The sequence below is a fragment of the Salmo salar genome, unplaced genomic scaffold (genome assembly GCF_905237065.1).
Source record: "Salmo salar unplaced genomic scaffold, Ssal_v3.1, whole genome shotgun sequence".
In the NCBI taxonomy this organism is placed as follows: Eukaryota; Metazoa; Chordata; class Actinopteri; order Salmoniformes; family Salmonidae; genus Salmo; species Salmo salar.
The window spans coordinates 48,582-63,878 of NW_025547035.1; the positions used below are offsets into that span (position 1 = coordinate 48,582).

Here is a 15,297-nt window from a genome sequence, read left to right on the forward strand (position 1 = left end):
CTTCCATCACTGTAGTCTTGCATTGCCATCCTTCCAAGTCTGGAAGGAAGCCAGGGAGCTCAGGCTCCCATCACAGGGCTGTTAGAACTGAAAGGTGAGGAGGAGGAGGAAGCCAGGGAGCTGAGGATCCCATCACAGGGCTGTTAGAACTGAAAGGTGAGAAGGAGGAGGAAGCCAGGGAGCTGAGGATCCCATCACAGGGCTGTTAGAACTGAAAGGTGAGGAGGAGGAGGAAGCCAGGGAGCTGAGGCTCCATCACAGGGCTGTTAGAACTGAAAGGTGAGGAGGAGGAGGAAGCCAGGGAGCTGAGGCTCCCATCACAGGGCTGTTGGAACTGAAAGGTGAGAAGGAGGAGGAGGAAGCCAGGGAGCTCAGGCTCCCATCACAGGGCTGTTAGAACTGAAAGGTGAGAAGGAGGAGGAGGAGGAAGCCAGGGAGCTGAGGATCCCATCACAGGGCTGTTAGAACTGAAAGGTGAGAAGGAGGAGGAGGAGGAAGCCAGGGAGCTGAGGATCCCATCACAGGGCTGTTAGAACTGAAAGGTGAGAAGGAGGAGGAGGAGGAAGCCAGGGAGCTGAGGATCCCATCACAGGGCTGTTAGAACTGAAAGGTGAGAAGGAGGAGGAGGAGGAAGCCCAGGAGCTGAGGATCCCATCACAGGGCTGTTGGAACTGAAAGGTGAGAAGGAGGAGGAGGAGGAAGCCAGGGAGCTGAGGATCCCATCACAGTGCTGTTAGAACTGAAAGGTGAGAAGGAGGAGGAGGAGGAAGCCAGGGAGCTGAGGATCCCATCACAGGGCTGTTGGAACTGAAAGGTGAGAAGGAGGAGGAAGCCAGGGAGCTGAGGATCCCATCACAGGGCTGTTAGAACTGAAAGGTGAGAAGGAGGAGGAGGAAGCCAGGGAGCTGAGGATCCCATCACAGGGCTGTTAGAACTGAAAGGTGAGGAGGAGGAGGAAGCCAGGGAGCTGAGGATCCCATCACAGGGCTGTTAGAACTGAAAGGTGAGGAGGAGGAGGAAGCCAGGGAGCTGAGGCTCCCATCACAGGGCTGTTAGAACTGAAAGGTGAGGAGGAGGAGGAAGCCAGGGAGCTGAGGATCCCATCACAGGGGCTGTTGGAACTGAAAGGTGAGAAGGAGGAGGAGGAAGCCAGGGAGCTGAGGATCCCATCACAGGGCTGTTGGAACTGAAAGGTGAGAAGGAGGAGGAAGCCAGGGAGCTGAGGATCCCATCACAGGGCTGTTGGAACTGAAAGGTGAGGAGGAGGAGGAAGCCAGGGAGCTGAGGATCCCATCACAGGGCTGTTAGAACTGAAAGGTGAGAAGGAGGAGGAGGAGGAAGCCAGGGAGCTGAGGATCCCATCACAGGGGCTGTTAGAACTGAAAGGTGAGAAGGAGGAGGAGGAGGAAGCCAGGGAGCTGAGGATCCCATCACAGGGCTGTTAGAACTGAAAGGTGAGAAGGAGGAGGAGGAGGAAGCCAGGGAGCTGAGGATCCCATCACAGGGCTGTTAGAACTGAAAGGTGAGAAGGAGGAGGAGGAGGAAGCCCAGGAGCTGAGGATCCCATCACAGGGCTGTTGGAACTGAAAGGTGAGAAGGAGGAGGAGGAGGAAGCCAGGGAGCTGAGGATCCCATCACAGTGCTGTTAGAACTGAAAGGTGAGAAGGAGGAGGAGGAGGAAGCCAGGGAGCTGAGGATCCCATCACAGGGCTGTTGGAACTGAAAGGTGAGAAGGAGGAGGAAGCCAGGGAGCTGAGGATCCCATCACAGGGCTGTTAGAACTGAAAGGTGAGAAGGAGGAGGAGGAAGCCAGGGAGCTGAGGATCCCATCACAGGGCTGTTAGAACTGAAAGGTGAGGAGGAGGAGGAAGCCAGGGAGCTGAGGATCCCATCACAGGGCTGTTAGAACTGAAAGGTGAGGAGGAGGAGGAAGCCAGGGAGCTGAGGCTCCCATCACAGGGCTGTTAGAACTGAAAGGTGAGGAGGAGGAGGAAGCCAGGGAGCTGAGGATCCCATCACAGGGCTGTTGGAACTGAAAGGTGAGAAGGAGGAGGAGGAAGCCAGGGAGCTGAGGATCCCATCACAGGGCTGTTGGAACTGAAAGGTGAGAAGGAGGAGGAAGCCAGGGAGCTGAGGATCCCATCACAGGGCTGTTGGAACTGAAAGGTGAGGAGGAGGAGGAAGCCAGGGAGCTGAGGATCCCATCACAGGGCTGTTGGAACTGAAAGGTGAGGAGGAGGAGGAAGCCAGGGAGCTGAGGATCCCATCACAGGGCTGTTAGAACTGAAAGGTGAGGAGGAGGAGGAGGAAGCCAGGGAGCTGAGGATCCCATCACAGGGCTGTTGGAACTGAAAGGTGAGAAGGAGGAGGAAGCCAGGGAGTTCCATCACTCGGCTGTTGATCCATGTCCCAGATGAACTTCAGAGTCACGTCCTTCATCCGCTCTTCATAGACCTGGTCAAACCCCCCACTCTGGGCCACTGTGAACATGTTCTTCCAGTCCCCAAATTTGACCCATCACTGCACAACCGACAGGTCATTAGTCAGAGTAAGAGCATTATAAATGGTTTATATGCAGTTTATTTATAATCAGTATTTTTTCCCCCCTAATCTCTGGCCCATAGTCATGAAGCATCTCATCTTTTTTGAGCATGTCCTCTGGTATGAACTCATAGTTGACATTGAGGTTGTGTTTCATGTTTTAGAACATGTCTCTTTTTTCTTCTTCACTATCTTGTTGACGTCTTCTTCGTTCAGGTCTCTCTCCAGGAAGTGGCAGATCTTCAACATGGCTGTCTTCAGATCCTGAGGAAGAAAAAAAAAGATGTCCATTAAAGATGAAACCCCACCCCTGCTATATACAGGGGGTACCAGTACCGAGTCAATGTGGAGGCTATATACAGGGGGTACCAGTACCGAGTCAATGTGGAGGCTATATACAGGGGGTACCAGTACCGAGTCAATGTGGAGGCTATATACAGGGGGTACCAGTACCGAGTCAATGTGGAGGCTATATACAGGGGGTACCAGTACCGAGTCAATGTGGAGGCTATATACAGGGGGTACCAGTACCGAGTCAATGTGGAGGCTATATACAGGGGGTACCAGTACCGAGTCAATGTGGAGGCTATATACAGGGGGTACCAGTACCGAGTCAGTGTGGAGGCTATATACAGGGGTACCAGTACAGAGTCAATGTGGAGGCTATATACAGGGGGGTACCAGTACCGAGTCAATGTGGAGGCTATATACAGGGGGTACCAGTACCGAGTCAATGTGGAGGCTATATACAGGGCGTACCAGTACCGAGTCAATGTGGAGGCTATATACAGGGGGTACCAGTACCGAGGTCAATGTGGAGGCTATATACAGGGGGTACCAGTACCGAGTCAATGTGGAGGCTATATACAGGGGGTACCAGTACCGAGTCAATGTGGAGGCTATATACAGGGTGTTACGGTACAGAGTCAATGTGGAGGCTATATACAGGGGGTACCAGTACCGAGTCAATGTGGAGGCTATATACAGGGTGTTACGGTACAGAGTCAATGTGGAGGCTATATACAGGGGGTACCAGTACCGAGTCAGTGTGGAGGCTATATACAGGGGGTACCAGTACCGAGTCAATGTGGAGGCTATATACAGGGGGTACCAGTACCGAGTCAATGTGGAGGCTATATACAGGGGGTACCAGTACCGAGTCAATGTGGAGGCTATATACAGGGGGTACCGGTACCGAGTCAATGTGGAGGCTATATACAGGGGGTACCAGTACCGAGTCAATGTGGAGGGTATATACAGGGGGTACCGGTACTGAGTCAATGTGGAGGCTATATACAGGGGGTACCAGTACCGAGTCAATGTGGAGGCTATATACAGGGGGTACCAGTACCGAGTCAATGTGGAGGCTATATACAGGGGGTACCAGTACCGAGTCAATGTGGAGGCTATATACAGGGGGTACCAGTACTGGGTCAATGTGGAGGCTATATACAGGGGGTACCAGTACCGAGTCAGTGTGGAGGCTATATACAGGGGTACAGGTTAGTAATGAGACTATACAGGGGTACAGGTTAGTAATGAGACTATATACAGGGGTACAGGTTAGCAATGAGACTATATACAGGGGTACAGGTTAGTAATGAGGCTATATACAGGGGTACAGGTTAGTAATGAGACTATATACAGGGGTACATGTTAGTAATGAGGCTATATATAGGGGGTACAGGTTAGTAATGAGGCTATATACAGGGGTACAGGTTAGTAATGAGACTATATACAGGGGTACAGGTTAGTAATGAGACTATATACAGGGGGTACAGGTTAGTAATGAGGCTATATACAGGGGTACCGGTTAGTAATGAGGCTATATACAGGGGGTACAGGTTAGTAATGAGGCTATATACAGGGGTACAGGTTAGTAATGAGACTATATACAGGGGTACATGTTAGTAATGAGGGTATATATAGGGGGTACAGGTTAGTAATGAGGCTATATACAGGGGTACAGGTTAGTAATGAGACTATATACAGGGGTACAGGTTAGTAATGAGGCTATATACAGGGGGTACAGGTTAGTAATGAGACTATATACAGGGGGTACAGGTTAGTAATGAGGCTATATACAGGGGTACCGGTTAGTAATGAGGCTATATACAGGGGTACAGGTTAGTAATGAGACTATATACAGGGGGTACAGGTTAGTAATGACACTATATACAGGGGGTACCGGTTAGTAATGAGACTATATACAGGGGTACAGGTTAGTAATGAGGCTATATACAGGGGGTACAGGTTAGTAATGAGGCTATATACAGGGGTACAGGTTAGTAATGAGACTATATACAGGGGGTACAGGTTAGTAATGAGGCTATATACAGGGGGTACAGGTTAGTAATGAGGCTATATACAGGGGTACAGGTTAGTAATGAGACTATATACAGGGGGTACAGGTTAGTAATGAGACTATATACAGGGGTACAGGTTAGTAATGAGGCTATATACAGGGGTACAGGTTAGTAATGAGGCTATATACAGGGGGTACAGGTTAGTAATGAGACTATATACAGGGGGTACCAGTACCGAGTCAGTGTGGAGGCTATATACAGGGGGTACCAGTACAGAGTCAATGTGGAGGCTATATACAGGGGGTACCAGTACCGAGTCAATGTGGAGGCTATATACAGGGGGGTACCAGTACTGAGTCAGTGTGCGGGGTACAGGTTAGAGGTAATTTGTACATGTAGGTAGGGGTGAAGTGACTATGCATAGATAATAAACAGTGAATAGCAGCAGTGTACAAAACAAATGAGGGGGGGGGTAAAAGTAATAGTCCAGTGGCCATTTGATTAATTGTTCATCAGTCTTATGGCTTGGAGGTAGAAGCTGTTAAGGAGCCTTTTGGACCTAGACTTGGCCTTTCGGTACGGCTTGCCGTGCGGTAGCAGAGAGAACAGTCTATGACCTGGGTGACTGGAGTCTCTGACAATTTTATGGGCTTTCCTCTGACACCTGGATGGCAGGAAGCTTGGCCCCAGTGACGTACTGGGCTGTACGCACTACCCTCTGTAGCGCCTTACGGTCAGATGTCGAGCAGTTGCCATACCAGGCGGTGATGCAACTGGTCAGGATGCTCTCGATGGTGCAGCTGTAGAACTAACTGCTATAGGCGATCAGTCTAACTGTTATAGGCCTATTTCTATTTTGCCCTGTTTATCAAAAGTGTTGGAAAACAATCTCTCTGGTATGCAATCTGGTTTCCGCTCAGGTTATGGATGTGTCACTGCAACCTTAAAGGTCCTCAATGATGTCACCATTGCCCTTGATTCTAAGCAATGTTGTGTTGCTATTTTTATTGACTTGGTCAAAGCTTTTGATACGGTAGACCCTTCCATTCTTGTGGGCCGGCTAAGGAGTATTGGTGTCTCTGAGGGGTCTTTGGCCTGGTTTGCTAACTACCTCTCTCAAAGAGTGCAGTGTATAAAGTCAGAAAATCTGTTGTTTCAGCCACTGCCTGTCACCAAGGGAGTACCCCAAGGCTCAATCCTAGGCCCCACACTCTTCTCAATTTACATAAACAACACAGCTCAGGCAGTAGGAAGCTCTCTCATCCATTTACAGAATATACAGATGATGGAGTCTTATACTCAGCTGGCCACTCCCCAGATTTTGTGTTAAATGCTCTACAACAAAGCTCTTTCTTAGTGTCCAACAAGCTTTCTCTACCCTTAACCCTGTTCTGAACACATCCAAAACAAAGGTCATGTGGTTTGGTAAGAAGAATGCCCCTCTCCCCACAGGTGTGATTACTACCTCTGAGGGTTTAGAGCCTCATACAAGTACTTGGGGGTATGACTAGACGGTACACTGTCCTTCTCTCAGCACATATCAAAACTGCAGGCTAAAGTTAAATCTAGACTTGGTTTATTCTATTATAATCGCTCCTGTTTCACCCCAGCTGCCAAACTAACCCTGATTCAGATTACCCATAATTTATAGATCGGCAGGTAAGGGTGCTCTCGAGCGGCTAGATGTTCTTTACCATTCGGCCATCAGATTTGCCACGAATGCTCCTTATAGGACACATCACTGCACTCTATACTCCTCTGTAAACTGGTCATCTCTGGATACCCGTCGCAAGACCCACTGGTTGATGCTTATTAGGCCTCACTCCCCCTATCTGAGATATCTACTGCTGCCCTTATCCTCCACATACAACACCCGTTCTGCCAGTCACATTCTATTAAAGGTCCCCAAAGCACACACATACCTGGGTCGCTCCTCTTTTCAGTTCGCTGCAGCTAGCGACTGGAACGAGCTGCAACAAACACTCAAACTGGACAGTTTTATCTCCATCCCTTCATTCAAACACTCAAACTGTATCGTTTTATCTCCATCTCTTCATTCAGTCAATCAGTCAATCACGGACACTCTTACTGACAGTTGTGGCTGCTTTGCGTGATGTATTGTTGTCTCTACCTATTTTCCCTTTGTGCTGTTGTCTGTGCCCAATAATGTTTGTACCGTGTTGTGTTGCTACCATGTTGTTGTCATGTTGTGTTGCTACCATGTTGTTGTCATGTTGTGTTGCTACCATGCTGCCATGCTATGTTGTTGTCTTAGGTCTCTCTTTATGTAGTGTTGTGTTGTCTCTCTTGTCGTGATGTGTGTTTTGTCCTATATTTTTATAAAATGTTTAATCCCAGCCCCGTCCCCGCAGGGGAGGCCTTTTTGCCTTCTGGTAGGCCGTCATTGTAAATAAGAATTTGTTCTTAACTGACTTGCCTAGTTGAATAAAGGTTAAATTAAAATACAATCTTTGAGGATCTGGGGACACATGCCAAATCTTTTAAGTCTCCTGAGGTGGAAAATATTCCATATGTGTTATTTCATAGTTTTGATGTCTTCACTATTATTCTACAATGTAGAAAATAGTACAAAAAATTATGAAAACCCCTGGAATGAGTAGGTGTGTCCAAACTTTTGACTGGTCCTGTATCTACCTCAATTACCTCGTACCCACCTCAATTACCTCGTACCCCTACACATGGACTTGGTTCTGGTACTCCGTGTATATAGCCAAGTTATTTTTCTCTCTACATTGTTGGGAAGGGAGAAGGGCCCATAACCAAGCCTGTCACTGTTAGTCAACACGTTGTGTATGAAGCATTTACACATCCTGTAGGTGGCGCTCTGTAGTATTTTACACTATTTACCCCCCAGTTGATACAGCTCTGACGTCGATGCGATTCTGGGCATGCCTACAAGGCTTGGAAATAAACAAAGACCAAAAGCGGCTGATTGATCATTAAGCTGCCATAAACTTCACTTAAAATACTTTTTAGGCCATTTTTTTTGTTTAGCTACTAGAAACACCCAGCATCTGAAACAAGACGTCCCTACGGCCATGGAAAACACTTTGTTGATGCGAGTGAGTGTTTTCTCCGACCAGGGAGGTAGGAAATACATGGAGGACGTTACCGAGGTTGTAGTGGAGCCCGAGTCCGGGGAAGACGAGCTGAACTCGAACGAACATGATGATATCAAAGGGGATAACTCGACGGTGGACATTATGCCTGAAAACGAGCAGCCTGATCGGACTGTACACAACGAGCCTCTATCTGCCTCCACTACAGTTGCATGGACACAAAATGTACAAAATGGGGACCTAAGTTGTGCTGCAGCTGCACTGGCAGTTTCCACAGTGGAGAGTTCACCGGTCCAGAGCGATAACCGGACCCAGCGATCAGTGGCTTTCTTCGCGGTGTTTGATGGCCACGGAGGCCGAGAGGCAGCGCAGTTCGCACGGGACTATTTATGGGAATTTATCAAGAAACAGCGGGGGTTTTGGTCCAAGGATGACGAGGAAGTGTGTGCAGCTATTCGTAAAGGTTTCGTTGCCTGCCACCATGCCATGTGGAAAAAGCTGCGTAAGTTACAATCATCCATGTGTCTAGTTAAACATATATATATTGGGATTTGTTATCGCATGTCGTACATTTTATCTAAGAATGAAATGGCCACCACAGGCTCGATGTAACTGAATGTGTGGTTTAGGTTCTCTGGCTTGACTATTAGAATAAACCTACCACTGCTGGACATCTGTCAGTAAGTAGAGTAAAGAAAGAGACATCCCATCATTCCTATCTAACACCCCCCCCCCAGCATACCAGGTCACACGGACAGGCGGGTGTACGGGGGCTCTGTGAAGGAGCTTTTTTACATGGGGTCTTCCTCTTCTGTTTGCCTTCGATACGGATGACAATGGGTTCAGCTGCTTGTTTGGAAAGAGGTGTAGATGTTATTATACCAAATCGGGTTTATTGTTGTAGTAGGAAGGACAGGTAGCATGTAACCTCTGATAATGTTGGTTGTAAAGGAGACGCATCATATGTATTGGGATTTGTAAAACCATTGCGTCCCCCATCCCCCCTATTATCCTTTTGATGAATTAGTCTCTTGGTTTATCAGCTGTGAGGGCAGTTGTATTTAGGGCAGTCGTCAACGATCTGCTCTGGATCTTTCAACTGCTCTGTCAAGTCACCACTAGTGCACAGTCTGCCCTACACCAGTGGTTTCCAAACTGTGGGGCACGCCAACCTTACTAAATCTGGCTTTCAACCATTGAAGGCTCATCAGAAGTGGAAGGGGTCCTCGGTGAATTTCATAAAAATACCAATATTGAAACATTAAAGATATTAAACTATACTAAATATATTCACGTCACCAAATAATTGATTAAAACACACTGTTTTGTAATGAAGTTCTACAGTAGCCTCAACAGCACACTGTAGAGTAGCACCATGGTGTAGCCGGAGGACAGCTAGCTTCTGTCCTCCTCTGGGTACATTGACTTCAATACAAAACCTAGGAGGCTCATGGCTTTCACCCCTTCCAAATACTTACACAGTAATTATGACAACTTCCGGAGGATGTCCTCCATCCTATCGGAGCTCTTGCAGCATGAAGTGGCATGTTGTCCACCCAATCAAAGGATCAGAGAATGAATCTAGTACTGAAAGCATAATCTACAGCTAGCGAGCACGGCAGTGCATAACATGTTGTGATTAGTTGACTCAAAGAGAGAGAAAGACAATAGTTGAACAGTTTTAAACAAATTAATTTGGTCAAAAATGAAGGAGAAGCGAGAGAGAGACATATTTTGTTGCAGCTTGCTAATTTAGCCTACTCAAACACCCGGCTCAAACAGAGAGGGATGCCATGTTAGCTAGCTAGGTATGGCTATCCAACACTGAAAATCTTCCAAGTCAAGGTAAGCATTTGTGTTTTATACATGTATTTCCACCAGGGCCCGCCGGTGTAACTGCTAAGCTGCTTGCTGACTGTACACTGTACTGCATCATTGTAGCAGGTTTAATAACGCCTTAGTTCTATGTTAACTGATGTTAGCTAAAATTCTGACAACGAGAAAAGTTTTTCCGCCTGGTCACAAACCGCTGATGTGTTGAAGTCCACATGAAGTCCACAGCGAAGGGAAAAGGTGAGCGGAGGACAACGAAAGTAGATGTGAGAAGGAATTAACGAGCAAAATGATCATGCTGTTTGTATGTGGCTGCTATAAAAGTGAAGTGTTTTTGCTTGTGATCAGGGGTGTATTCATTACGCCGAGTCTGTTGAAAAACGTTTCTTAAACGGAACGAAACGGGGATAAACATACCTGAATTTGTCCAATAGAAACTCTCTCGTTTGCAACTGTTGGACTAATGATTACACCCTAGATCAGCTAGATGCAGGAAAGGTGGGATTTAATGTCACTGTCTGTCACCTTGATTACTCAAATTATTCTCTTGACTTGTGTGCACCGGCGTTGTAAACTTTTCATAAACTAGGTTGTAGCAACTTCACGATGAAGGGAAAATTAGAGTGTCATGTAGTATACTAAACCTATCGACGTTACATTGAACTGGGTGAACGGAATATAAATGACAGTCATCCAATATGCTGTAATAGAAACAAGGCCATGCTCATAAAAAATAATAATAATTGTCCTACCTTATCTTAAACGTCACCGACCGCCACTGCTTTAAAACTTACTCTTGAAAGTTATAATAGTAGAATGTACAAGGTATAATTTCCATATTGGGTATCATCAGTTCCTCTTGTCATGTCCGTCATTACAGACCTTAGAGAGATATTTATAACATAAAATGTCCAGATCAACCAGCACACGTCAGCTAACGTTTTTTAGTTTAGTTTTTTAGCCTGTAAATGTTGTTGTAATGTTTGAGTCACTCATATCACATGAATAAACATTAGACATGGAAAAGTGTATAGAACTGCAAGAAAATGACTGTTAAAACTGCTATGTGGGACGCTAGCGTGCACACCCGTGGTGCACCCTATCAACAGCAGGTGCATTTCAAGAGCGGCAAATTTGAAACCAAATAAATGTCAAAATTCTAATTTTTCAAACATACAACTATCTTACACCCTTTGAAAGATAAACATCTCCTTAATCTAACCACGTTTTACGATTTCAAAAAGGTTTTACGGCGAAAGCATAAATTTAGAGTATGTTAGGACAGGACATTTACAAGAGTTGTGTGTAATGTTTTGTCAATTCAAAGACAGGGTCACCAAAACCATAAAACCAGCTAAAATGATGCACTAACCTTTACAATCTCCATCAGATGACACTCCTAGGACATTATGTTAGACAATGCATGCATTTTTAGTTCTATCAAGTTCATATTTATATCCAAAAACAGCGTTTTACTATGGCGTTGATGTTCAGGAAATCGTTTCCCTTCAATAACCGGCAGTCAAGTCAGCACCACAAATTAAATAATTAAAATTAGAAAACATTGGTAAAATATTATATTGTCATTTAAAGAATTATAGATTTACATCTCTTGAACGCAATCGACTTGCCAGATTTAAAAATAACCTTACTGGGAAATCACACTTTGCAATAATCGAGCACTGCGCCCAGAAAAATACGCTTATGATACAGACAAACGGCCATGTTGGAGAGATCTAAAATCGAAAATACTATGTAAATAATCCATTACCTTTGATTCTCTTCATCAGATGTCACTTCCAGGAATCCCAGGTCCATAACGAATGTAGTTTTGTTCAAAAAAGCTCATTATTTATGTCCAAAAAGCTCGTGTTGTTAGCACATGATCTAAGCCCGCCGGACTTCACTTCATGAACGAGGGGAAAAAATATATTTACGTTCGTTCAAACATGTCAAACGTTGTATAGCATAAATCATTAGTGCCTTTTTAACCAGAACATGAATAATATTCAAGGTGGACGAATGCATTCTCTTTAAAACGTTTTGGAACGAAAGGGTACCCAACATGACCTCGCGCCAGAGTCTAATCGGCCATCACCGTTCCAAGGCTCTTGTTCGGTCAGATCTCAAAGTAGAAGATTCAAAACACTTTGTAAAGGCTGGTGAGATCTAGTGGAAGCAATAGGAAGTGCCAAAACATTAATCAGCTCCTGTGTGTTTCAATGGCATTGGCTTAAAGGTAATTCAACACATCAGGTATCCACTTCCTGTCAGAAAATGTCTCAGGGTTTTGCCTGCCAAATGAGTTCTGTTATACTCACAGACACCATTCAAACAGTTTTAGAAACTTTAGGGTGTTTTCTATCCATATATAATAAGTATATGCATATTCTAGTTACTGGGTAGGATTAGTAACCAGATTAAATCGGGTACGTTTTTTTCTCCAGCCGTGAAAATACTGCCCCCCTAGCCCCAAAAGGTTAAACCTGAATTTCTTTTGTTTTTTGTTTTGTCTGCCACCCAGAGGGATGTGAACAGTTTGTGTCATGAATATTGCTTGTGCCCATAGATATAGACAAGGTGGAGGCGCGGGATGTTCCCCAAAGCTGGAACGGGAGGCCAGAGTGAAAAAGCTGGGGAACCCCTGCTCTGTCCAGAAGGGGCATCCAAACGGCAGGCTAGTCTAGTCCTGGGAAACCCCAACGATGTGCACATTTTTGTTCCCGCCCAGTATTAAACACACCTCATTCAACATATCAACTAAATCAAGCCGTTGATTAGTTGAATAATGTGTTTGTTAGTGCTTAGTGTTGACCTGGAACAAAAATGTGTAGCAACGAGGCTATTTGTTAAATGTCTATGGATGTCCCAAATGGTATCATATTTCCTTATATCAGGGGCTGCCCGATCCCGTTCCCTATGTCAGGGCTGCCCGATCCGTTCCCTATGTCAGGGGCTGCCCGATCCCGTTCCCATGTCAGGCTGCCCGATCCCGTTCCCTATGTCAGGGCTGCCCGTTCCCTATGTCAGGGGCTGCCCGTTCCCTATATCAGGGGCTGCCCGTTCCCATATCAGGGGCTGCCCGATTCCGTTCCCTATATCAGGGGCTGCCCGATCCCGTTCCCTCTATCAGGGGCTGCCCGATCCCGTTCCCTATATCAGGGGCTGTCCGATCCCGTTCCCTCCAACAGGGTTGGAGTTAAAACCTACAGGACTGTAGCTCTCCAGGAACAGGGTTGGCGTTAAAACCTCCAGGAGGGTATCTCTACAGGAACAGGGTTGGCGTTAAAACCTCCAGGATGGTAGTTCTACAGGAACAGGGTTGGAGTTAAAACCTCCAGGACGGTAGCTCTACAGGAACAGGGGTTGGCGTTAAAACCTCCAGGATGGTAGTTCTACAGGAACAGGGTTGGAGTTAAAACCTCCAGGATGGTAGTTCTACAGGAACAGGGGTTGGAGTTAAAACCTCCAGGAGGGTATCTCTACAGGAACAGGGTTGGCGTTAAAACCTCCAGGACGGTAGTTCTACAGGAACAGGGTTGGAGTTAAACCTCCAGGATGGTAGTTCTACAGGAACAGGGTTGGAGTTAAAACCTCCAGGATGGTAGTTCTACAGGAACAGGGTTGGAGTTAAAACCTCCAGGATGGTAGTTCTACAGGAACAGGGTTGGAGTTAAAACCTCCAGGATGGTAGTTCTACAGGAACAGGGTTGGAGTTAAAACCTCCAGGATGGTAGTTCTACAGGAACAGGGTTGGAGTTAAAACCTCCAGGATGGTAGTTCTACAGGAACAGGGTTGGAGTTAAAACCTCCAGGATGGTAGTTCTACAGGAACAGGGTTGGAGTTAAAACCAACAGGATAGTAGTTCTACAGGAACAGGGTTGGAGTTAAAACCTCCAGGATGGTAGTTCTACAGGAACAGGGTTGGAGTTAAAACCAACAGGATGGTAGTTCTACAGGAACAGGGTTGGAGTTAAAACCTCCAGGACGGTAGTTCTACAGGAACAGGGTTGGAGTTAAAACCGACAGGACGGTAGCTCTACAGGAACAGGGTTGGAGTTAAAACCTCCAGGATGGTAGTTCTACAGGAACAGGGTTGGAGTTAAAACCTCCAGGATGGTAGTTCTACAGGAACAGGGTTGGAGTTAAAAAACCTCCAGGACGGTAGTTCTCTGGGAACAGGAGTTCCTTCCTAACTGTTGTTATATTCAGGGGCCATATTATTGCAGGCAGGGACCTCAGGGAAGTAGGTTAGGCTGAAGGCTACTTCTAAGGCTGTGCAGGTTCCAATAGTTCAACATGTTCTCTCTCTCTCTCCTCTCTCTCTCTCTCTCCCTCCCTCTCTTTCCTTCCCTCTGCAGCCGAATGGCCCAAAACACTCACAGGGCTTCCCAGCACCTCGGGCACCACGGCCAGTGTAGTGGTAATCCGGGGGACCGAATGTACGTGGCCCACGTAGGAGACTCTGCCATAGTGCTGGGGGTCCAGGATGACCCCTCTGACCAGTTCATCAGGGCCGTGGAGGTTACACAGGACCACAAGCCTGAGCTTCCCAAGGAGAGGGAGCGCATCGAAGGGCTGGGGGCAGGTAAGACTTACTGATGCATACTACCCTGGAGGGCATCGAAGGGCTGTGGGGGCAGGTAAGACTTACTGATGCATACTACCCTGGAGGGCATCGAAGGGCTGTGGGGGCAGGTAAGACTTACTGATGCATACTACCCTGGAGGGCATCGGAAGGGCTGTGGGGGCAGGTAAGACTTACTGATGCATACTACCCTGGAGGGCATCGAAGGGCTGTGGGGGCAGGTAAGACTTACTGATGCATACTACCCTGGAGGGCACCGAAGGGCTGTGGGGGCAGGTAAGACTTACTGATGCATACTACCCTGGAGGGCATCGAAGGGCTGTGGGGCAGGTAAGACTTACTGATGCATACTACCCTGGAGGGCATCGAAGGGCTGGGGGCAGGTAAGACTTACCGATGCATACTACCCTGGAGGGCATCGAAGGGCTGTGGGGGCAGGTAAGACTTACTGATGCATACTACCCTGGAGGGCATCGAAGGGCTGTGGGGGGCAGGTAAGACTTACTGATGCATACTACCCTGGAGGGCATCGAAGGGCTGGGGGCAGGTAAGACTTACCGATGCATACTACCCTGGAGGGCATCGAAGGGCTGTGGGGCAGGTAAGACTTACTGATGCATACTACCCTGGAGGGCATCGAAGGGCTGGGGGCAGGTAAGACTTACTGATGCATACTACCCTGGAGGGCATCGAAGGGCTGTGGGGGCAGGTAAGACTTACCGATGCATACTACCCTACTGGGTTAGTTGTCTAGCCAGCCAACTCCACATTATTATATATATACTGTATTTATTTATTTAGCTCCTTTGCACCCCATTATTTCTACTTTGCACTTTCTTCCACTACAAATCTACCATTCCAGTGTTTTACTTGCTATATTGTATTTACTTTGCCACCATGGCCTTTTTGCCTTTACCTCCCTTATCTCACATCATTTGCTCACTTGTA

General features: G+C 46.9%; 1 protein-coding gene across 1 annotated transcript; it reads left to right on the forward strand.

Moving 5' to 3' along the window:
• Positions 1–7,743: 7,743 nt before the first annotated feature.
• On the forward strand, positions 7,744–14,340 carry LOC106613321 (protein phosphatase 1D). The gene is made up of 2 exons (XM_014215418.2): positions 7,744–8,429; positions 14,123–14,340. The coding sequence occupies exons 1-2, from the start codon at positions 7,907–7,909 to the stop codon at positions 14,218–14,220; spliced, it is 621 nt and encodes a 206-aa protein (XP_014070893.2). The 5' UTR covers positions 7,744–7,906; the 3' UTR covers positions 14,221–14,340.
• The last annotated feature ends 957 nt before the right edge of the window (positions 14,341–15,297 follow it).

Bases quoted from the DNA above. Each gene is read 5' to 3' on its own strand.
- LOC106613321 (XM_014215418.2), top strand. From the start codon at position 7,907: ATGGAAAACACTTTGTTGATGCGAGTGAGTGTTTTCTCCGACCAGGGA. The intron at 8,430-14,122 runs GTAAGTTACAAT...TTCCCTCTGCAG, and splicing joins TGCCATGTGGAAAAAGCTGC to CCGAATGGCCCAAAACACTC.